The sequence below is a fragment of the Barbus barbus genome, assembly GCF_936440315.1.
Source record: "Barbus barbus genome assembly, chromosome: 50".
In the NCBI taxonomy this organism is placed as follows: domain Eukaryota; kingdom Metazoa; phylum Chordata; class Actinopteri; order Cypriniformes; family Cyprinidae; genus Barbus; species Barbus barbus.
In genome coordinates, this window is record NC_136728.1 from 2,057,510 (window position 1) to 2,081,583 (window position 24,074).

General features: G+C 39.7%; 6 protein-coding genes across 6 annotated transcripts; 1 reads left to right on the forward strand and 5 right to left on the reverse strand.

The window, feature by feature from the left end:
• Positions 1-4,274: 4,274 nt before the first annotated feature.
• LOC306868018 (histone H4) lies at positions 4,275-4,586 on the reverse strand (the record flags this gene model as incomplete). The annotated part of the gene is made up of 1 exon (XM_079413988.1): positions 4,275-4,586. One exon carries the CDS (start codon positions 4,584-4,586, stop codon positions 4,275-4,277), a length of 312 nt encoding a protein of 103 aa, XP_079270114.1.
• Positions 4,587-5,931: 1,345 nt separating this feature from the next.
• LOC306868073 (histone H3.2) lies at positions 5,932-6,342 on the reverse strand (the record flags this gene model as incomplete). Its single annotated transcript, XM_079414066.1, has 1 exon — positions 5,932-6,342. One exon carries the CDS (start codon positions 6,340-6,342, stop codon positions 5,932-5,934), a length of 411 nt encoding a protein of 136 aa, XP_079270192.1.
• Positions 6,343-9,751: 3,409 nt separating this feature from the next.
• LOC306868376 (histone H2A-like) lies at positions 9,752-10,138 on the reverse strand (the record flags this gene model as incomplete). The annotated part of the gene is made up of 1 exon (XM_079414480.1): positions 9,752-10,138. One exon carries the CDS (start codon positions 10,136-10,138, stop codon positions 9,752-9,754), a length of 387 nt encoding a protein of 128 aa, XP_079270606.1.
• Positions 10,139-10,649: 511 nt separating this feature from the next.
• Positions 10,650-11,288, reverse strand: LOC306868565 (histone H1-like; the record flags this gene model as incomplete). The annotated part of the gene is made up of 1 exon (XM_079414812.1): positions 10,650-11,288. One exon carries the CDS (start codon positions 11,286-11,288, stop codon positions 10,650-10,652), a length of 639 nt encoding a protein of 212 aa, XP_079270938.1.
• Positions 11,289-19,563: 8,275 nt separating this feature from the next.
• On the reverse strand, positions 19,564-19,946 carry LOC306868071 (histone H2B-like; the record flags this gene model as incomplete). Its single annotated transcript, XM_079414064.1, has 1 exon — positions 19,564-19,946. One exon carries the CDS (start codon positions 19,944-19,946, stop codon positions 19,572-19,574), a length of 375 nt encoding a protein of 124 aa, XP_079270190.1. The 3' UTR covers positions 19,564-19,571.
• Positions 19,947-23,531: 3,585 nt separating this feature from the next.
• LOC306867977 (histone H2A-like) lies at positions 23,532-23,918 on the forward strand (the record flags this gene model as incomplete). Its single annotated transcript, XM_079413947.1, has 1 exon — positions 23,532-23,918. The coding sequence occupies one exon, from the start codon at positions 23,532-23,534 to the stop codon at positions 23,916-23,918; it is 387 nt and encodes a 128-aa protein (XP_079270073.1).
• Between the last annotated feature and the right edge of the window lie 156 nt (positions 23,919-24,074).

Genomic DNA, 24,074 nt, shown 5'->3' on the forward strand with positions numbered 1-24,074 from the left:
TTAAAAGACGCTGCAGAGCATGACGTCATATCATGATCGTTGTAGCTTCCAAGGGAAATTCGCATTAAAGTCTAGTGTGACCGTGGCTTAACACTGTTGTTCTGTAGTAACCCCTTCATTGCTGTGTGCTAACCCTAACAACCAGGCTGCCAGAGAGATAAATGCATGTCCCCCACTGTGCATTGTTTTCCTAAAGCTCCTGAGTGGCACTGCTTGTAGCTATATTCTTCGTTTAATTTTTGCATGTTCAATACTTTTGTCAATTTAATTTGTTGTGTTGCTCTGACAGAAACAATGAATATTTGTTTTATGCCAAATTGTGAAAATTTATGACTTTGTTTTTAGGCCAGATGGTTAATGCAGCCATTCTTCTAATGCCATCACTTTTTTTTTGTTAGCATAACTGTTGTAAATAAACCATACATTTTATATTTAAATATGCTAATATATAAAAACTATGTATGAAACCTTTTTAAATATCAAATAGGCAATTTTTTATGCATACAGATCGTGCTGCATTGTCACAGGAACATCCCAGCTGAAGACGAGGAAATGACATCGCTCCCCACTACAAGCGGACGGATAATCCCTTCCATTTTGGAAAATGCCCATGAATCGTTCAACCGCGAGTTGCGTATCGTTACACCCCTACACACAACACATACAGACACACACACAACACATACAGACACACACACACAACACATACAGACACACACACAACACATACAGACACACACACAACACATACAGACACACACACAACACATACAGACACACACACAACACATACAGACACACACACAACACATACAGACACACACACACACAACACATACAGACACACACACAACACATACAGACACACACACAACACATACAGACACACACACACACACAACACATACAGACACACACACACACACAACACATACAGACACACACACACACACAACACATACAGACACACACACACACAACACATACAGACACACACACAACACATACAGACACACACATACAGACACACACATAAAGACACACACACAACACATACAGACACACACACACAACACATACACTCACACGTTTATATTAAACCGTAGATAATTTTCATTGTTCATGAAAAATCATAGTCTCTCCATCACTTTTGGATGTTAAAACTGTATTTGTTTGTAGATGCAATTCATCGTTACAATTCTCAAGTCTTAAGATGGATCAGTTTAAGGCTTTCTTTTTGAAAGAAATGCGTTTCTCTGTGAAGGAAGTTTTTAAATTCCCTGTAGTTATAATTAATCATAAATTGCATATTTGTTGCTGCTGCTGTTCATCTTACAAGTATCAGTACTGTTTTATATTGTACTGTTTTTATTGTATTTTTTCTGCTGTTTTCTGGTTTATTTAATGCTGTTTTCAGTTTGATTTTGGGCAATTTGTCTAATTTATTAATCTTGGTTGCCTATTCATATGATTTTGATATGATGATGATAAAAGTAATAAACATGCATTTATTCCTGTTCCTGGATTTCTTTGTATGTCTATTAAATACATTGGGGCCATGAAGAACCTTTTCATAAATGGTTCCACAAAGAACCTAATAAAGTGACATGAAGAACTGCAAGGGGTTCTTCTAAGAACCTTTGAAAAGGGTTCTTTGCAGTACCAAAAAAGGTTCTTTATGGCACTAAGAAAAAAAAGGTTCTTCAAGGAACCATTTAATAAAAGGTTCTTCAGGGAACCAAAAAAGGTTCTTCTATGGCATCGCCGCGAAACCCCCTTTTTGGTTCTTCCTGGCACCTTTTTTTAAGAGTGTATCTGTGTACATATTCCATAATTTAACATATTCCATGGTGTTCCACAACTAAGCTAAGTATGGCTCTCATCGGTGTGCTGTCATTTATTTATTCTCATGCTTTCTTGACTTTACTGTTGTTTCATATTCTTTGCAGGTTGGCAGTTTTTAATGTTATGGCCTATCAGTTTACAGATCTTCTCAAGATATATGACTTACCATTTGGCGGCACCTCACATTTGTAGTGTAAGACACTTAACACTTAGCCTTCCTGTGTGTGTGTGTGTGTGTGTGTGTGGGGTGGGGGGGGGGCGTTTATAGTTGCAACTAGTGTAAAGAAAATGAAGCCTTAATTAGTCGATTATGGGAACATGTATCACAACCATTAAAGCCTTTTTTGAAATCTTGGGAGGATGGCAATTAATATCTCAAAACCCTTCTACGAATACTAGTTTACAGTGCCTTGCGAATGTATTCATACCCCTTCATTTTTTTTATTGATGTTTTATTATGTTGCTGCCTTATGTTAAACTGCTTTAAATTACCTTTTCCCCCACATGAATCTACACTCCATACACCATATTGACAAACCAAAAACAGAATTGTCACAACTTCGCAAATGTATTAAAAATAAAAAAATCTAAGAAGTACATTGCATAAGTATTCATACCCTTAACAAAATATTTAGCTGAAGTACCTTTACAGCCTCAAGTTTTTTTTATGCGACAAGCTTTGCCCATCAACATTTGGCAATTATCTGCCATTTGTCTCCTCATCTCTTCACCTCTCAAGCTGTCAGGTTGGATGGGGGAAGAAGCATATTTTCAGGTTTCTCCAGAAATATTTGATTAGGTTCAAGTCCAGGCTGTGGCTGGGCCACTCAAAGACATTCACAGCGTTGTGCATAAGCCACTCTTGCTGTGTGCTTAGGGTCATTGTCCTGTTGGAAGGTGAACCTTCTGCCCAGTCTGAGCTTCTGAATGCTCTGGACTGGGTTTTCATTAAGGCGATCTCTATATTTTGGTGCATTGAGCTTTTCTTCTACTCTGATGAGTCCCTCAGTCCCTGCTGCTGAAAAACAGCCCCACAGCATGAGGCTGATACAACACACTTTACTTCTGGGATGGTATTCTCCAGGTGATGAGCAGAACTGGTTTCCTTCAAACATGATGCTTAGAATTGAGGTTCATGAGACCAGAGAATCGTGTGAATCTTGAGACTTTTGTAAATTCCAAGTGTGTTTTCATGTGTCTTCACTGAGGAGAGGATTGAGTTTGGCCACACCGCCATAAAGCCCAGATCGGTGGAGTGTTGCAGTGATGTTTGTCCTTCTGTAGGTTTCTCCCATCTGCATATACGATCATGGAGCTCAACGAGTGACCATCAGGTTCTTGGTCACCACTCTAACCAAAGCCCTTCTCCATCAATTGCTCAGTTTGTCCAGGAGGCCAGCTCTAAGAAGAATCCCAGTTGTTTCAAACTTCTTCCATTAAGGGTAACAGAGACTACATGCTTCTGTGAACCTTCAATGCAGCAGATTTTTTTTCTGAACTCTTCCCCAGATGTGTGGCTTGACGCAAACCTGTTTCTGAGCTCTACAGACTTTTCTTTCTCTGAATGCTCCTGAGCTAAATCCCAAACTGTCCCAGATAAGGGTATGAGTACTTATGCAATGGAATCATTTAAGTTTTTTTATTTGTAATACATTTGCAAAGATGTTAAAAACCTTTTTTTTGCTTCACCATTATGGTGTATGGAGTGTAGATTGATGTGGGAAAAAAGTCATTTAAAGCAGTTTAACATAAGGCAGCAACATAAAACGTGAAAAACATTAAGGCGTATGAATACTTTCGCAAGCCACTGTATATTTGAAAATGTCCACGTAAAGGGGTCTCATCCCTCTCTAAAGATGTTTACATGGACTAATAACTCTGTCCTGTGAGTCCTGAATTGACATGTGGCTCACTTCTAAAGAATTATGCAACACCTCTGCTGACATTTTTCCAAACTATTCCATGACCATTAGTGTATCGCTATGCACACCCATTTTCTAATGTGGATCAAGGCTAAACCAAAGCGGAGTACAACTATCTGCATTGAATGACCCAATAAATTTTTTTACATACTGTACCCAAAATTCATAAAACTTACTGATACACCACCATGTAGTTGTCTTTACATTCCGCTCACATTCTCTAGATAAACGGTTTCCAAGAAACCCACATAGAATGGGCACTTGTGAAGCATTTGTGAATAACCGCGTCAAATAACCCTTGAATTACAAGTTTGAAATAAAAGTAGTTTTACAAACTATTTTTTCATAATGCACATTTCGTACTATATTCTGTGGAGAAAAAAGTGCATTGCAATAAATACATCCAAAACGATAAAAAAAAAGAAAAGAAAAAATGAAGTTACTCCTTTTGAGGATGTGGGTGGCTCTTAAAAGAGCCTTTGTGGGTTTCTGATAATACGGACGTGTTTATCCTCCGAAGCCGTACAGAGTGCGTCCCTGTCGTTTCAGAGCGTACACGACGTCCATGGCGGTGACGGTCTTTCTCTTGGCGTGCTCGGTGTAGGTAACGGCATCGCGGATCACGTTCTCCAGGAACACCTTCAGCACACCGCGGGTCTCCTCGTAGATCAGACCGGAGATACGCTTGACTCCGCCGCGGCGAGCGAGACGACGGATGGCGGGTTTGGTGATGCCCTGGATGTTATCCCGCAGAACCTTCCGGTGCCGCTTAGCGCCTCCTTTCCCGAGTCCTTTACCTCCTTTACCTCTTCCAGACATATCTGAGATGCTACTTGTAAGCTACTAAGACGAATGTGTGACTCTGCGTTTCACGGGAGGCCTTTTACATTTGCTTACAGGACCTAACTGAAACCCACCCCGCGTCACATGACGTGTGCCCCACCCCCTCTAGTTTGAGCAGGAAAGAATATGGTTTAAAGCCCCAACCTTGATCTAACAATGTCTGTCCTGTTAATTAAAATTCGTTTTAAAATGTTAATTTGACAAAGATGATTTTTAAAATCATATCTACATAATATTTTACATGAATGCATTTGGCAGACGCTTTGACTTTCATATCATCATCATCATCATCATTATGGTTGTCTGGAGCCGCTCTTCATCATTTGAGCTGCAGGAAGGAGCACCGAAATAAACGGAGAGCAAATATTAAATCAGTGGTTCTCAATTCCCCCGTAAATAAACACCATTTATAATGAAATTACCTGGACTCACACATTAACCCTAAAACTGGCAACGTATCCTGTGGGATACAAACATTTGAGAGGCTGTGGTGGAGAGAAGCAGTGAAAAGTGTAGGTCTTATTTCTTGGTTTCATTTTGAAAGGGTGTTTGTTGTGAATATTTAGATGACGTGATTTTAGTTTATTTTATTTCTTCTTTTCATATTTTTGGATGGGACTTGCCTATTTAAAAAGCTGTTATTCAGCATTAACTTATTAGGTTTACATTGAAATTTAAACGCTTAAATTTTTGTAATCTGTCTCTAAATATCTCAGGGGATATGTCGTCCTTTTAGGGGTATAAATGAAGATATAAGAACATATACATAGACTATTGCATTGATAAACCAGTGTTCGGTCTTCAATTCGTTTATACCCCCAAACTACCATTATCCTGTGGTATATAAACATTAAAATGAAAATGAAGTCATGTTTTGGAGATCACGTTGTATTATCGGTGTCCCAATAAGATTGAAAATAGAAATGAATGTATTTTCTGATGTCTCTGTACGGCTTTGCCCTTTTCAGGCTTAAACAGAGCATGAGGCATTTAAGACGTGATTTTGACAATTTATGAATTATTAATTTAACATGTGAAATTGCACTGAATTATACACTATAGAACCCCCCTCCCCCCTGTCTCATTTCTTTAGAGAAGTAACGTTATGCCATTGTGAAACAGCTATTTAACATCAGCTACTCTTTGCCTCGGTGTGTGTACCTTTTACTAAAACTCATAAATACTTAATGGATTAAGGCACGGTTACTTTCTACTCGCTATATTCAGCATGAAAGCGGAAATTCTCTCGTCCAGAGTGATTTTGGTGGCTCTTAAAAGAGCCTTTGGGGTTTAATGCGGGTTTGCAGCAGCGGCGGCGGGTTTAAGCGCGCTCTCCACGGATGCGGCGGGCCAGCTGGATGTCTTTGGGCATGATGGTGACTCTCTTGGCGTGGATGGCACACAGGTTGGTGTCCTCAAACAGACCGACCAAATAAGCCTCGCTGGCCTCCTGCAGGGCCATGACAGCGGAGCTCTGGAAGCGCAGGTCCGTCTTGAAGTCCTGAGCGATTTCTCGCACCAGACGCTGGAAGGGCAGCTTGCGGATCAGCAGCTCGGTGGACTTCTGATAGCGACGGATCTCTCGCAGAGCCACGGTGCCGGGCCTGTAGCGATGAGGCTTCTTGACGCCGCCGGTGGCCGGAGCGCTCTTACGGGCGGCTTTGGTAGCGAGCTGCTTCCTCGGGGCTTTGCCGCCGGTGGATTTACGAGCGGTCTGCTTAGTTCTAGCCATCGCTGCAATAAACTTCTTCTTCCGTTCAGCGTACGTAGAAAATGCCACGCTATCTTACACGTCTGCTTTTAAGACATCATACGGCCACGAGCTTATGGCGTCAGAAAGGGGCAGAGGCTTGTGATTGGCTGATGTGTGACGTCTGTGCATGACTGCTAGCCAATGACTGCGCAGTTTCTGTTTTCAAACGGGGCTGTTTGTGTTTCCCGCTTCTTCTCGCGGCCAAAGTCCCTTTCAAGGATTTATTAGTCTATATTTACGCATCGTGCACACACTACAGTAACACTCTTTACAGAGGGGTATTCCAGAAAGCTTGGTTAACTTACCATTTGGTAAATCATAACCTCTGGGTTGATTTACCCCAAACCCGCATACCATGAGTATGTCGGTTCCAAAACACCTGAGAAGAGTTAGTTTAATCAACCTCCTACTGGTTACCCAGAGTTAATGCGCGTGCATGAAGGCGTTTTCAATGGATCGCCGATTTCACCAAGTAGACAACGAAAAAAAGAGAGCGGCATACTTTACTGAGGCGGAGTTGGAGGTTTTAATGCACGCATACGAAGAATTCAAGCCAATAATAAAGAAAAAAAGCAATACGGCTGAATGGGCTAAAGAAAGAGAGTTGGCTTGGCAAAAAATAACGGACAGAGTAAATGCGTGAGTGTATTAAATTGCAAATTTGATATTGCCTCCCCTTTTATTATAGTGCACAATAATGAAACACCCCTTCCGCATCCTTTTGACTGTTAAATCACTATGAAAGCATTTACTTTTCCTGCCATTCATTTCTTTAGATTAAAATACCAGTGTATATTGACTAGGAATATATGGTTTCTTATTTAATAAGGTGTAATCCTTCTGGAGCCAGAAGAACTTTGAGCCAAGTCAAAATGAAACACAAAAACATTCTGCAAAAAGGTAATATTTGATTACACAATTACTGAACTATTTATTAAACACGATTTAGTATATTCTTTCTGTCATGTAGCTAATAGAAAGAAGGCTGAAGCCCGTCTAACTGGGGGGGCCCACCACCACCTCCCCTCACCCCATCTGAGGAGCTGGCTCTGTCCCTTAATAAAGGGCGACCAGTGGTTGCTGGCATTCCAGGGGCACTTCATCACACACACCATGCACCACAAGTAACATGGTGAAATGTAAGTTTGCCACTGTGATTTGTTCTCATTATGACTTATTAAATTACTCTCTGTCACTTATAAAGGCTTTTTGAACATGCTTAACGTTTTTATGCAGGCTTACTTTATTTAACTACATATGATGTATAGGCTACTGTGGTCTTAGTTATAGTGCTTTGATATTTTTTCCTGCATTATTGGTTTCTCTTTGATAATATTGAGAATTGTATGGGTTGTATTTTCTTATAGATACTGACAGAGGGATTGTATTATTGGACCCTACAGAAAGAACACAGTCTGTCACAGCTGTAAGTGTTTTGTTGTCAGGTACCTTTAGTTGCTTTTAGATATTTTTTTTATGTTTATTTTTGCCAGATAATGTATACTTGCATATTTCCACTGAAGGATGAAGATGACGATGAAGAGACCACATCTGCTGTGACAGAAGTGGACAATGCTGGTAGATCCACTGAGGTATGATGCACACCATTATAATGCATGCCCCCTTTTTACATTAGAGTAACAAACTGTCATTGTCCTTTCACAGTACATACCTGGGGATTTGCCCACAGATGAAGGTCCTTCAACCTCAACGCACAATCTAACCGGAGTAAGAATTTGAGTGCAGTTGTCCATATTTTACTTTTATTGTCTGACAGAATCTAATTTATTTAACTTTTTTTGCCTTCCTAGTTGCCAGTAAAGGAGCTGTATAAGGTCCATCTTCAAAAACAAATAAGAAAAAGTGACATGGAGATGGACCTTATACAGCTTCAAATTAAAAAAGCAAAACTTGAAATTGAATTACTGGAGCATCGCCTTAAGGTGAGAACTTCTGATTAATCTGTTGCATGTTAAAAATGTTGTGTATATAAAGCATTGTAATAAAAAAACAAAAAACAAAAACACTTTATTTCATTTTTACTTTCATTGTTTTGCAGGAAATCAAGAAATGAACTGCAGAGCAGACCAGTGCAAACATTTTAATAAAAGTAATTTTGACAAATCCTGTCTCTCAATAGTCTTCCATCTCTGTTGTGTGCAAAACCCTGTTGGGGTTCCTCTGGGCCATCTTCCTCAATCCAAGGAGGGTGGCTCTCTCCTCTTATAATGGCAATGTTGTGAAGCACAACACAAGCCACTATGATGTCGCATACCCTCTCTGGACTGACCCGGAGCCCATGCAGACACTGAAACCTAGACTTCAGGATCCCTATGGTCATCTCCACCTTGGCCCGTGTTTGGCTGTGAGCCAGGTTAAAGCGGGTCTGTGGTCCGGGATCAGGTTCAGGGTAGGGTGTCATTAAATAGGGCAGACAAGGGTATCCTCTGTCCCCCAGCAAGTAACCATTGTACTGTCCTGTAATGATTCAAGTGTACAATACAAATATAGTAAAAAAAAGAAAAAAAAAAAATTGTATACAGCAAAACATACCCTCCTGAAATTACTGACATGATGACTCGCGGAAAATTGGCATCATGCACAGATCCTGGCCATTTTGCCTCCACATTAGTAATGATGTGGGTTGCCTCACATATTACCTATAGTTAGTGGGAAAAAGTAACGTACAAATTTTTTTTTTGTACACATTGTACAAAAAATGCCCTGACGCGAAAAACCGAAGTGATATGCACAGAATGTTCTCTGTTCTAAGCGCAGACCCGCGGTTTGTGACATTTGCAATAGGCCTATGTGGTCTCAAGAGATGTGTTAAATAAATTAACGAAATCTTTTGAAAATCGATAACGTTCTTTCAAATAATCATTAGGAAATGAAAATATATCAATTCGCCGTCTTATAACTCTCTCCCGGTGAAAAAAACCTCGTATAATTTGTGCCTCCAAGTCCACAGGATCGTCATCAAAAGGGCACGCCATGCTCAGTAACCTTCTGAAACAAACTAGCCCTGGAACATAACCTGCTACCGAGCAGGTTATCTTCAGAGAGTAAGTTCCTATGGTTACATACATACCCAGAAAGTTACCTCCGTTTTTGGAACCGAAAGTTGAGGTTATCCACTAACTTACCCTTAAACTTACCCGGGTATGTCACATAACCTGCTTTCTGGAATACCCCCCAGATTTCATACTACTTTCTGTTATTCATTACGAAATACTATTTACTCTCTGGGTTAATCCATAGCTATTCATTCTTTAAAACTGTATGGTGTGTCGCTATTGATAAAGCAAACTAACAGAAAAGCGCTCTCTTATAGAGAAAATGGGTGGCTCTGAAAAGAGCCTTTGGAGTTTACTGAAACCGGTTTAATTTATTTGCTCTTGGCGGGTTTCTCGGTCTTCTTGGGCAGCAGCACGGCCTGGATGTTGGGCAGCACGCCGCCCTGAGCGATGGTCACTCGGCCCAGGAGTTTGTTCAGCTCCTCGTCGTTGCGCACCGCCAGCTGCAGGTGACGGGGGATGATACGGGTCTTCTTGTTGTCCCGAGCGGCGTTTCCAGCCAACTCCAGGATCTCAGCCGTCAGATACTCGAGCACAGCGGCCAGATAAACCGGAGCACCGGCACCGACGCGCTCGGCGTAGTTACCTTTGCGGAGAAGCCTGTGAACACGACCGACGGGAAACTGCAGCCCTGCTCTGGAGGAGCGAGTCTTAGCCTTCGCTCTGGCCTTACCGCCGGTTTTACCTCTTCCACTCATTGTTGATTATAAGCGTCTAAGTGCGTAAATAGAAATGATAAATCCGTGAGAACTGCTATACAGTTTTAAAGGAATCTGCCAGTCACCCATTGGTTTAGAGATTGTAAGATTTTAAACCAATCACTGAACTTCCCTCCAACACACACCGCTAAAGCCACGCCTCCACAACTGGCTTTATGATTGTGCTGCATTTCAGACTAAACACGTGACAGAAAACATTAAAGAAATTGTCAATTGTTGAATAAAAAAAAAAAAAAGTTAATGCAAAAGGCGATATTATTTTTAACCTAATTAAACTTAGATCGGTGATCCATTAAAGCTGTTCATATTAATAAACGTGAATAACTTTGTGGCTTTTATAAAGTCAGAAAACATGTAAAACACTGAGTGGAGGTAAACTCAAGTCTTACAATAATTGAATCAAACTGCACTTTTGCTCTTTCTTTAGAGTGAGTGGGTGGCTCTGAAAAGAGCCGTTGGGGAATGAAACAGTAACGTTAGATAAAGTTACTTATTTCTTCTTGGGAGCTGCCTTTTTAGGCTTTGCAGCTTTAGGCTTGGCCGCTTTAGGCTTTGCTGTCTTGGGTTTGGCAGTCTTGGCTTTTTTGGGGCTCTTGGCTGCTTTCTTGGGAGTTGCCGGCTTCTTTGCCTTCTTGGGGCTCTTCGTCGCCTTCTTAGCGGCTGCAGCGGCGGGCTTCTTGGCCTTCTTGGGCGATTTCTTAGCTGCGGGCTTCTTTGCCGCTGCGCTCTTGGGCTTCTTGGCAGCAGCGGGTTTCTTGGCCGCGGGCTTCTTCGCTTTAGGAGCCGCTTTCTTGGCCGGCTTCTTCTTGGTCTCGGTTTGATTCTTGTTGAGCTTGAAGGAGCCGGAGGCGCCGGTCCCTTTGACCTGCACCAGGGTGCCTTTAGTCACCAAGCTCTTGATGGCGATCTTGACGCGGGAGTTGTTCTTCTCCACGTCGTAGCCGCCGGCTGCGAGAGCTTTCTTCAGCGCGGCGAGGGACACGCCGCTCCTCTCCTTGGACGCGGACACGGCTTTGACGACCAGCTCACCGACGCCTGGACCTGCTTTCTTGGCTTTGGCAGCGGTCTTCTTCTTGGGCGCTTTGGCCGGCGGGGCGGCAGCAGCCGGGGCTGGAGCGGTTTCTGCCATTTATACGAGCTGATATTCAGTCGCTCAAACAACGATGAGTGTCGCTCGAGCAGCGCTGTGCTCTTATACAACACATGAGAACCTTATAGACTCAACCGCGCCGCTCGGTGCCTGCGCGCCTCTGCGAGCTCCTCGCGCTTGTGTTTTCTTCTCCTACATTGAAGGGCAAAACTCGAGTGGTAAAGCAGTTTGACGCAGTAAAAACCAAGCGAACACCAAGCAGAGGCTCTTGGCTTTCTTTGGAGACTAAAACACGCGACGAGGAAATGTTTGTTGTGCCCCGGTCAGATCAAACTCAAGGCGAGCATCAGCCACGGAACAAAGCCGCGTCTAAATCTAATGCCTTGTTTAAGTGGAAAGGTTGATCAAATATTAAAATCGTTCTCTGTGTGTTTCAGAAACAGTTTGAAAGTCAATATAATGTAATGAGCATCAGTGAAGGCCGTGTGCAGTGTTTCATACAGCTGTTGTTTTGGGCAGCTTGAAGCACAAACACCCTGAGGCTTCAAGTCTGTTTGTGACTCATGTCAGAGGCCAGTTTCAGAAAAGGAGGTTAAGGGAAAACTCTGAGTATCTTAACCCTGAAATGGAGGAGACTGGGTTTTCCGTTTCAGAATGGGAGGTTTGTTAAATCCCAGAAAGCAGGGTAAGTCAAGCCCGTTTCTGAAAGAGAGGTAACTACTCAGAGTCAGTTATCGTGGTAACTTACTCTGTGAACCTAACCTGGGGCCTGTACCATGATGGTAGATAAACAAATTTAGAGTTACAGGATTAGTTTTGAGTTGACAAAACCAAACCAAACCACTCCAATCTGGCTTTGTTGGGACCATGATGCTGCTCATCAACTTTCTTTGTCAACTCAGGCTTTGATCCTGTGTTTGTGGAGCATGTGCACATGAATGTGAGACTTCACTGCCAAACAGCCAATCACAAGGTTTTGCTAAAGGTTAAAGGATTGAAAAATATGATGAATTTAAATGATTTTTTTATAATTAAAATTTACAATGAAAAAAACAAATACTTGTTCATGAAAGAGGACAAATACAATTAATTATATTGCTTTATCAGTGCAGTCACAAGTTAAACTTGTTAAATTAGTTCATATAGTTGGAAATATATAGCGATAGAGATTCAAATGTAGTCACGTAGTCATTTTTAAAGCAGTATCTGATTCTACAGCTTATTTATATTACATACAATCTGTATTTATTAACATTAATTTAAAATAAATTAATTATAACAACTGTTAAACTAAAAATGCTTGTGTGTAATGGATTAATAATAATATAAATCATATAAAATAACTCTAAGTAATTATAATTAAAGCCAGATTTTTTTTTTTTAGTACAAGTGACCTTTAATGTGGAGCAAGACAAACTGATTCAGACATGTCACTTTGCTCACATCTGATTGGTCCAATTTCAGTTTGAGATCTCTAACCTAGAGCATAACCTGCCCCAGATCAGGTTAGCCATGGAGTGTAAGTTACTATGGCTAAAAGCCAAGCCACTTTCATGGTACCTAAAACCCAGGATTGGTGCAAACTAAACTGAAAATTACCCGGCTAGCCAGCTAATCCGTCTTCATGGTATGGCTCCCGGTCAGGGGCAGGTTTTCTTCTATAAACCAAGATTTTTTTTTTTTTTTTTTTTCCAATTGCTAAGAAGCATTTACCAATGCTTAAAGTACTTTTCCTAAACTCTTAACACAGCAACACATCTACATCACACAATTAGCCAAATAATAAATTTTCGTACCAAAACCATTTTTTGCTTAATAAATAGAAACTCTACATTTCAAAATGCTGAATATCTTTCAAAATTGAGTCATTTGGTCAAAACATTAGCACTGGTTTTCTATCCAGCAGGAACATGTAGTCAATTATAGTGCATAGACTGTCAAAATGCTAACAATTACAAAAACTGCATTACTTATGTCGCAGTTCGATCTGTATAGAACATACAATATGAGATCCATTAAAAAAATATAACAACAATAATAGTAATAATAATAATTCAGCCAGGAAGTTCAATTTTGTGCGTGTGAGTGGATTAATTTTAGATAGTATGTGTACAGCATAGTGAAGGATCATCAGTACTTTATGGAATGTAAAAGAACAGTGACAGAATTGTAGCAGTAAAGGCTTTACTGGCCAAATTAAATAGCTGTCAGTGATAAAAAAAAAAAAAAAAACTTTGAATGTACATTGTACAGATATGATATTTAGAAGTGTGCAGTTCACAAATGAACAATTTTCGCTTTTTTCTGTATAAATGTTTCAGTTATGATGGACAATGTATTGTTATGAATGTTTTACAATTGTTCAGGCTGAATATAGCCTGCGTTCAGAAACTGTTCTTGTGCCTGGCTGTTCTGGTTGGTTCTCGCTGACCAGAAGGCAACAGTTCAAAGAGAGAGTGGGCAGGGTGTGTGGGGTCCAAAGTGATTTTCTTAACCCTTTTTCTCACTCTGGGGGGAACAAATATTCCTCTCAGCAGTCCTGACTGTCTGCTGTAGTCTCTTGATGTCTGATTTGGTAGCTGAACCAAACCAGAAAGTCCTGGTCCAACTACTCCTCTCCCTGGTCCAAACAGTCCTTTTCCTCGTCTCAGCTATTCCTCTCCCTCCTCCAAATATTTTCTTTCTTTTTATGCTTCTCTGTGTTGTTCTGTATTGTTTTGAACAAAACCAATCAAAAGACTGCCTTTTTATCATGTACGGCCATATATGGAAAGATTTTGAATTATTCATTAAGATTGGAATCAGCTATTTCTCAATTATTAGTATTTAAAATAATTCTTAGCAGCTCTTTTAAGCTGCTTTTGTTGCAGAAGTTGAGGCTTTACACTATATTTAAAGTTAGGAACATTAGATCTTAATTTCTGTCATGCTGTGTTTAAGCATTTGTAAAAAAGATAAGAAAGATCCATGATTTTTGGTATGGGGTAAGCTTGTGTGAAAAGATAATTTCATCTTTTTAGAAATTGACTGAATATTGTGTGAAAACAACATGAGTTATGTTAATGGTAATAGTATGGTCACAACAGACTGATGTGGTATTTGTGTTTAGAGTTTTGAAAATATGACTACAGATTGGACAAAGGGATGTTAGCAATTGAAAAAAAAAACAGTAATCAGTCCTATAAAAAAATAATAATAATAACATGTTTTGGCCATATTTACTATTAATTGCCCAGCACCCCCTGGCTCCCTAATCAAACCTGAACAAGCTAATCAAGGTCAAGTCAAGTCAAGTCCCCTTTATTTATATATATAGCACTTTTAACAATACAGATCGTGTCAAAGCAACTTTCCAATATCAAAATAGGAAAGTTGTGTGTCAATAATGTAAAATGGAAAGCTTAAACACTCAATTTTCAGTTAAAGGCATTTCATTATTGAATTCAATGATGTCATCGTCCAGCTCAGTTCGGTTTAAACAGTATCTGTGCAATCAAGTCGACGATATCGCTGGAAATCAAGTGTCCCCAACTAAGCAAGCCAGAGGCGACAGCGGCAAGGAACCAGAACTCCATCGGTGACAGAATGGAGAAAAAACCTTGGGAGAAACCAGACTCAGTCGGAGAGCCACTTCTCCTCTGGCCAGACGAACCAGCAGTTTGTGCTGAGCACTCATTTGGTTCCTGAGGTCTTGTCCCGATGGCCATTTAGGTGACAAGGTCTTCACTGGGGATCGGTCTCTGGGGCTCATCTAGGTGTCCTGGGGCCGGCTTCACGAAAATCTTCTTAAGAAATAAGTTAAGAAATTTCTTAAGATAAATTATACGAAGTTCGTAAGAATGTTCTTAAGTGCAATTCTTGAAAAAATCTTATTAAGTTCTCAAATATATTCTTAAGAACATCTTAATTTTTTTCTTAAGAAGAAAATGACAGTCTAAACTCTTTATTGTCTTTTTGCGCTTCCTGCAGATTACCCTAATAATCATAGTAAGCACGCACAAGAAATTTCTTCTTAAGAATGTTTCGTGCATCCGGCCCCTGGTCTCCGCTGACATTCAGGGCTGTAGAGGTCATCTCTAGGTGCTGATCCACCATCTGATCTGGATACGGACTGGATCAGGTGGCTACGGTGATCTCAGAATGAGAAAGAAACAGACTAATATTAGCGTAGATGCCATTCTTCTTATGATGTAACAACTACATCGGGTGTTATAGGAAGTGTTCCCGGTTCCGGTTGACCTAATTAATGCAGCCTAACAATCCTTTAACCAGTGGTGGACGAAGTACACAAATCAAGCACTTGAGTAAAAGTACAGATACGTATTATAAAATATTACTCCAATAAAAGTACTGCTTTTTCAATTTTACTCAAATGAAAGTACAAAAGTACTAAATTTTTTATGTACTTAAGTAAAAAAGTACTGATAGATTTATTTTGCAATTTTATATAGACTACTTGATTTAGTTTTATATTAACGCATATTTGTATAATACTACTGCTCAAAATACCTGGGATTTTCCCAAAATAACCACTATATGGAGTCAAGATATATATTTTGTTGTTGACATGGCCTATGTTGACGAGAGTGATGTAGTAATGTTCACTGTGAAGCTTACATCGTAATGAACCTGAGAGAAAACTGATCTGATCATCTAATTTTCACCAGTCAGAAAAAAATGTTTTAAAGCTTGTTGTTTTGCAGAATGTCACATATGACACGAGAATAAGGCCTGAAGTTAGGAAGAACATTTAAAGGAAAATATAATTATATTTTCATAATGATTTTCTTTTCTTCTCAAACCTTGTCTGTGGTGTAAAAACATCCCTGGCCAAATGCCCCCAGAGGGCATCACTTTTCTCTCTCTCTCTCTCTCTCTCTCTCTCTCTCTCTCTCTCTCTCTCTCTCTCTCTCTCTCTCTCTCTCTCTCTCTCTCCCTCTCTCTCTCTCTCTCTCTCTCTCTCTCCCTCTCTCCCTCTCTCTCTCTCTCTCTCTCCCTCTCTCCCTCTCTCTCTCTCTCTCTCTCTCTCTCTCTCTCTCTCTCTCTCCCTCTCTCCCTCTCTCTCTCCCTCTCTCTCTCTCTCTCTCTCTCTCTCTCCCTCTCTCTCTCTCTCTCTCCCTCCCTCCCTCTCTCCCTCTCTCTCTCTCTCTCTCCCTCTCTTTCTCTCTCTCTCTCCCTCTCTTTCTCTCTCTCTCTCTCTCAATTCAATTCAATTCAGAAAGCTTTATTGGCATGACAAAAACATACATTCTGTATTGCCAAAGCATTAAAACAACATAGAAAATTTAGTAAAGCTTATAGAAAATAATAGTAATAATGAAACTAAATAAAAGCATTATTACATAAACACATGGCTAGATATAACAAAAACAAAACAATGCTAACTGTTAATAAAATAAATAATGAATTATAATAATAAATAAAAGATTATACTACAGACATCATGTAACAACTGAATTTAGAAAACTGAACATTGTATAGATGTGTGTAGCTGTAATGTGTGTGTGTTTGTGCTGTGAGTGAGTGAGTGTTTATTGGCTGTTTGTTTCTCTCTGGCTGTCCCTCAGGAGATGACAAGATGCTACAAATCTTGCAGCTATATAACAACATTTGGCTTCTTCGCCAAGAATGAAACCGAGTTTTTGGGTTGGATTATATGTGCTAAATTGGGGGAATATTTTATTAATTTTGGGGTAGTATTGGTCTCTGATAGCTATTTTGTGCATTCTGTGAGGAAGTGCAGCTCCGTCTCCGTCACTCCCAGGATGCAGTGCGAGCAGAGTCTGTCCTCACGAGAGAGCCAGGTCTGTCTGCGGCCCGTCTCTACGGCCAGACTGTGTTCACTGAGTCTGTACATCGTCAGTGTTTTCCTGAGTCTCACATCACTCACGGCGCTCAGGTAGATCGCAACAGTGTATTTTCGATTTAGGGCCGAATAACATTCCAGTTTGTGCTGGTTTTTAATGGTGTTTGTCCAATGGGTGATGTACTTGTCTTTTTCTGTGTTTATAATGTGTGTGGGCCGAATGTGTGTGAGTGTGTGTGTGTCCTGAGGCTGGCTGATCTCTGTGTGTGTGAGCTCAGTCAGTCTCAGCACCAGCTGAAGGAGGGGACTCTTACTTACGCTCAGCTCTTGGTGTTTTAGGGCTTTGTAATGGTATGTGTTGGGGTCGCTTGTTTTTAGGTGTTTCCAGAATTTCAGGGCTCTTTTTTGGATGTTTAGAAGCAGAGGGTATTGGCCTAATTCTGCTCTGCATCCGTTGTTTGGAGTTTTTCTTTGAACTTTAAGTATTCTTTTACAAAAATCTAAATGTAGAGTTTCGATCGGGTGTTTTTCCCAATTTAAGAAGTCAAATTTTATAGAAGGACCCCACACTTCACTGCCATATAAAACAATTGGTTCAATTATAGATTTGAAAAGTTTGAGCCAGATTTGGATTGGGATGTCAATTTTAATGGATCTTTTTATGGCATAGAAAGCCCTTTGAGCTTTCTCTTTGAGTTCATTCACAGCCAAAGCAAAATTACCGGTTGGGGTTATTTTCAGGCCGAGGTAAGTGTATGTTTTTGTGGTTTATACCTCTCTAAGTTATGGCGGGAACATCCATTTTTTGTTACAAATGCAATCTCTAAAACTCAATTAAATATGTATTTTAAAACAAAACAAACAAAAATTAACTATTAGCAGTGCACAAATTGTGTTTACCCTACAGAATACAAACATTTTATGATTTATTGGTATTTAAAGTTAATTTGAACTGTTGTAAAATAGAGGGACACCACTTGCCACCTCAAATGAAGAATGACCCTGATGCAGAAGTAGAAGCTTTATACTATATTTAAGGTTTGGGACATTTGGTCTTTGTTTCTGACATGCTGTGTTTAAGCATTTGTAAAAAAGATAAGAAAGATCCATGATTTTGGTTTTGTGTAAGCTTGTATGAAAATTAAATGTAAGTATTTTAGAAACATGATAACTGACTGCATACTGTGTGAAAACAACATCCTCATAATAAAATCATCATGTTCCACGTTAAACTGAATTTATACTGTACTATATTTCTGAGGGAAAAAAGAAAGAAAAAAACTTCCATAAGACCAGTTTCTGGATAAAATATGCTTATGACTTTTTATTTTTATTTTTTAAGCACCACATTAAAGCTCATATTATATGCATCTCAGAAAAATAAAAGTTGTAAGTACTGACATTGTATGTTTTATAGTAGTTTTAAGCATTTTAAACAGTATGCTTAATGTTCTAACCATTTTTTTTATTATTTATGATATTAAATAGATTCAATCATAAAATCAAAACATGGAGGTGTTACTTAGGGAAACATTGCTATATGGCAAAGCTGTACCACAATGGAAAATGCTAAAAAAAAATGAGTTTTTCCATAAAATCATTATATATTTTTTTTCTATTTAAATGCACATTTCTTTTAGAAATATAGATTATTATACTCACAACTCATGCAAACAAAAATAAGATCCCTATCATTCGTAACTCATCCTCAGTCGTATCACATGGAAGAGCTAACTCTGCACTCTTCCTATTGGCCTTTCTGTAAAATATTAAATATTGCTGTATTCAGCATCTCACCAGCAATCCTGAAAACTTTCTATTCAGGGACCATAGAAAGTGTATTGACTCAGTGCATCTCAGTGTGGTATGGAAACAGCTCCAATCAGGACTGCAAAGCTCTACAGAGAGTTGAGCGATTTATTTGGGGAAAATAAATGAAGAACATGTTCACATAACACACTTTTAACATAACTGTATGCATGAAACCATTCATCAAAATTTGGGCACAAATGGGTTAACAAGCAAAGTGAAATACTTAACAAAATGTACCTAAAGATGCTGAAAAAAAAAAAACGAGAAGAGATATTTGGAAATGAGGTTAATAGGGCAATTTCTGGAGCACTTCTAGTGTTCATTGTCTACCTTATGGTCTGCGCTTTTAATTATTTTTATAATAGCAAATGAGCAGAAATTATATCATTGTGTTGTTTGCACTAAAATCTAATCACCATTTACAGATTGTACCTATACTATGATTAAAACTTCTGCAGACTGATTTAATTCGGTTGTCAGCCAGACTGCAACTATTATTACTTTTAGAAAACAAACACGATTGAACTTATGTCACCGCCAGAACAAGGAGGGAAAAAAATAAGTCTTTTGAATTGTGATCTTGAAACAAATATTGTTTAATGTAAATACTAATGTTGCACTACTAGGACAGGTGAAAATTACAAATGCTCTTGCAGTGATGAGATGGGTGGCTCTTAAAAGAGCCTTTGTGTCGGAGCGGAGCTCTACTTGGAGCTGGTGTACTTGGTGACGGCCTTGGTGCCCTCAGACACGGCGTGTTTGGCCAGCTCTCCGGGCAGCAGCAGACGCACGGCGGTCTGGATCTCTCTCGATGTGATGGTGGAGCGCTTGTTGTAGTGAGCGAGACGAGACGATTCACCGGCGATGCGCTCGAAGATGTCGTTGACGAAAGAGTTCATGATCCCCATCGCCTTAGAAGAGATCCCGGTGTCAGGATGAACCTGCTTCAGCACTTTATACACGTAGATAGCGTAGCTCTCCTTCCTGGACTTTCTGCGCTTCTTTCCTCCTTTAGCGGCGGTCTTAGTGACGGCCTTCTTCGAGCCCTTCTTAGACGCGGACTTTGCTGGTTCAGGCATGATGAAGATGATGCAGACGAATCGATGATTATAGTGAGCCGCACAGACGCATTTATTGACTCGCCTATGCTAATTTTCAAGAAGATACTACGGAGTCTTCTGATTGCGTGTTTCCATAGACCACACCCATAAACTCGAACGTGATTGGACAACTCGAAGTATCACGAGCGGAACGAGGGCCAATCACAGGCGGTAAATAGATAGCCCCACCCACCGCTCTGTGTTTGAACAACATCAGCTGATAGTTTCCTTTATTTCAATTCCCGCTCTTTTTGTGTTTTTTGGGTCTCAAATACCAGTGTATTTTTATACCCCTTAAGAAACCCATTCAGAGAATTTGTAGAAAGGAGAGCAATGATGATTAGTCACTTTATTTTTCCTCTGCTGTCCTGCCAGTTTCATTTCTGCTCTATCAGATCATGACGACTAGTGGGTTTTCTCTTTTTTAAATCACTTCAGTTTAAAGAAAACGCTGAACAAGTGAAAATGCCATGCAAGAGAAAAATAAACATGCTCTCATTCTGTGCATCTTTTTTTCTTTTTTTTTTTTTTTATTAGTAGGAGTGCAAAACATACAACATATGGTGAACACAAAAAAAAAACTACAAAAAAAAAAAAAAACAGCAATGACAATAACAGCAATGAAAGCAAACAGTCATGACAATCTGAATAATAGTAGTAGTATTTAAGTAATATTAACATGCATAAAAATAATAATAATAATGAAAATACTAAAGATGGTGATGATAACAATATTCTGTGATGACGGCAACAGTAATATCAATAGAGATAAAAGTAATAATAATAGTAACAATAGTAACAATAATGTAATAATGGCATATACCCAACACATACCACACCTATTCTAACCTCTGTGTCAGTGTATTTTTATTTTATATATATATATATTTTATTTTTCCTCCTTCTCTCCTCCCATTCACGATGAGATAACTCTATGTATATATGTCTAAGCTGAGGTGGTGCATTAAAAGAAGGGGTGTGGTGCATTAAAATCAGCATGCGGTGCATTAAAAACGTATGGTATATGTTGGGGGCAAATCTGATTTAGTTATATTTATATATTTTAAGTATATTTAGTGTTATGATCTTCATTAAACCGATACCGTCCTCATACAAAACATCATTCCATCAACAGCTCAATGTTTCTAAGATATTAATAATAATAATAAAAATAATAGTAGTAATGAAAATACTCGTAGTATTACTAAAACCTTGTATAAATATGTATAATAATATGCGGGTAAATAAATAATCAGAATCAGCGTGTCACATTTGTAAGAGTTGAAAGAGGTCTGATCTGGAGTGTTGTGGTTCTGAAGTATTGTAAGGAGGTGAGAAATATTCTAGGGAGATGTATTCTGTGAGCAGATTTTTCCAGTGTGATATGTGAATAGTGTTTCGGGATTTCCAGTTCAAGAAGATAGTTTTCTTGGCGATGGCTAAAGCTACAAAGGAGTGTCCTTTTGTTTGTTATTTCCTGATTGAGAGTTGATAAATCACCCAGTAGACAGAGTAATGGGGATAATGGGATGCGGCAGCCCAGGAGGCAGGATAGGGATTCAGTGACATCTTTCCAAAAGCGTTTAATGGGTGGGCAATGCCATGTGGCGTGGATATATGTGTCCGGACAATTTTGTGAGCAGTGCGAGCAAGTTTCTGATGTGAATCCCATTTTAGACAGCCTTTCCCCAGTATAGTGTGTTCTGTGAAGAGTTTTATACTGTATTAGCTGAAGGTTGGCATTTTTAGTCATGGAATAAATATTTGTACAGATTTGAGTCCAGAAATCGGCATCGGGAGCAATAGAAAGGTCTTTTTCCCATTTGATTGTTGGTAAAGTTATGGTTTTATTTGAATTAGTTCTAATTTTATATATTTTGGAAAGTAATTTTTTCGGGGAGGATATATTAACTAAATCTGCTACTGCGGAAGGAAGGTGAGGATTGAAGGTTCTGGTGTTGATTTTAGATGAAACGGCTGATTTGAGCTGTAAATAATTCAAGAATTGATTGCTCTCGATACCGTACTCCTGGACTAAGTAGGAAAATGGAACCAGGTTGTTAGACTGAAAGATGTGATTAATGTGTGTGATACCCTTTTCTGCCCATTTATGGAAATTGAGTGATTTTTTATTGCTTGTAAAGTCAGGGTTGTTCCAGAGCGGGGTGAGGTTAGATGGAACCTGATTGGTGTTTGTGATTTGGAGATATTTCCACCAGGCTGTCAGAGCCGAAGCTATTGGCAAGGCTTTGAAGCATGGGTGGTGTTTAATGGACTGACTGATAAATGGGATATCTGTTATTCGTAAGTTTTCGCAGAGTGATTGCTCTATATCTAACCATATGATGTCTGACTGAGTGGGGTGGGTCCATTTATAAATGTATTGAAGTTAGTTTGCTAGTGAGTAATGGTAAAAATGTGGGGCTTCTAAGCCTCCTAACGATTTTGGTTTTTGTAAAGTGCTTAGTTTTATTAGATTAGATTAGATTAGATTCAACTTTATTGTCTTTGCACATGTAAGGTACAGGGCAACGAAATGCAGTTAGCATCTAACCAGAAGTGCAATAAGCAGAGGTACAGGATATACAGATATATTTATCCGTGGTGGTTTATTTTTCCAGTAGAATCGGGTGATGATGGAGTCTAAAGATTTGAACCAAGTGAGAGTAGGTTGGGTTGGGATCATTGAGAATAGGTAGTTTATTTTTGGGAGTACTGTCATTTTATTTATAGCTATTCTTCCCTGGATGGAAAGTGGTAAATTGAGCCAGCGTTGAAGGTCGATGTTTTCAGTAAAGGAGTGAAGTTGAGTCCAGTCAGCTCTGACAGCCTGGAGGAAACCTTAACGCCTAAATAGGTGATGTGACCGGTGCATAGAGGGATGGGTGATATCTGGGCGGCCACATCCCATTTGGTTTGATGTAGTGGAAGAATTGAGGATTTATTCCAGTTTATTGCATAATCTGAGATTGTAGAGTATAAATCAATGGTTTTATTTCTTGCATAGATGATTGAGGATTTTGCAAAAAGAGTAAAATGTCATCAGCATATAAACTAATCTTATGTTGTGCTTGGGGTGTGTGGATTCCTCTGATGAGTGGGTTCTGGCGGATGGCTGCTGCTAAGGGTTCAGTGAAGATGGTGCATAAAGAGGGAGAGAGTGGGCATCCTTGCCTGGTCCCCCTGTGCAGTGTGAAACTTTGTGATGTTAGTCCATTGGTGGTGACTGTGGCAGAAGGTACAGCGTTTACTAAATACAGATGAACACATTAATTTTATACACATTCAGTTTATTCAGAAGCTAGGTTTTAAATTGTTATAGTTAAAAATAAACAAACATAAATAACTAAACATTTCCTCACATGAACAATGAATGACTGCAACAAAGAGAAGCAGAAAGAGGAGGAGTTTGGGATTTGGAGGGACGAGCCGTGATTGGTTTTCATCTGTGATCGACTCCAACCAATAGAAGAGGAGCACGCTCTCTTAAATACTGAATGTGAAGCTGCAGCGCTATTATTTCTGCATCTATCTGTAGAAAGAACCACATCACAATCTTCAACAATGAGTGGAAGAGGTAAAACCGGCGGTAAGGCCAGAGCAAAGGCTAAGACTCGCTCCTCCAGAGCAGGGCTGCAGTTCCCCGTCGGTCGTGTTCACAGGCTTCTCCGCAAAGGTAACTACGCCGAGCGCGTCGGTGCCGGTGCTCCGGTTTATCTGGCCGCTGTGCTCGAGTATCTGACGGCTGAGATCCTGGAGCTGGCTGGAAACGCCGCTCGGGACAACAAGAAGACCCGTATCATCCCCCGTCACCTGCAGCTGGCGGTGCGCAACGACGAGGAGCTGAACAAACTCCTGGGCCGAGTGACCATCGCTCAGGGCGGCGTGCTGCCCAACATCCAGGCCGTGCTGCTGCCCAAGAAGACCGAGAAACCCGCCAAGAGCAAATAAATTAAACCGGTTTCAGTAAACTCCAAAGGCTCTTTTAAGAGCCACCCACTTTCTCTATAAGAACAGTTTTAATTTTTTGCAGTTTTTATAAAATTGACAAATGCATGTAACATTTCAATAGTAAACAAAAGCAAAAAAATAATAAAAAGCGATACT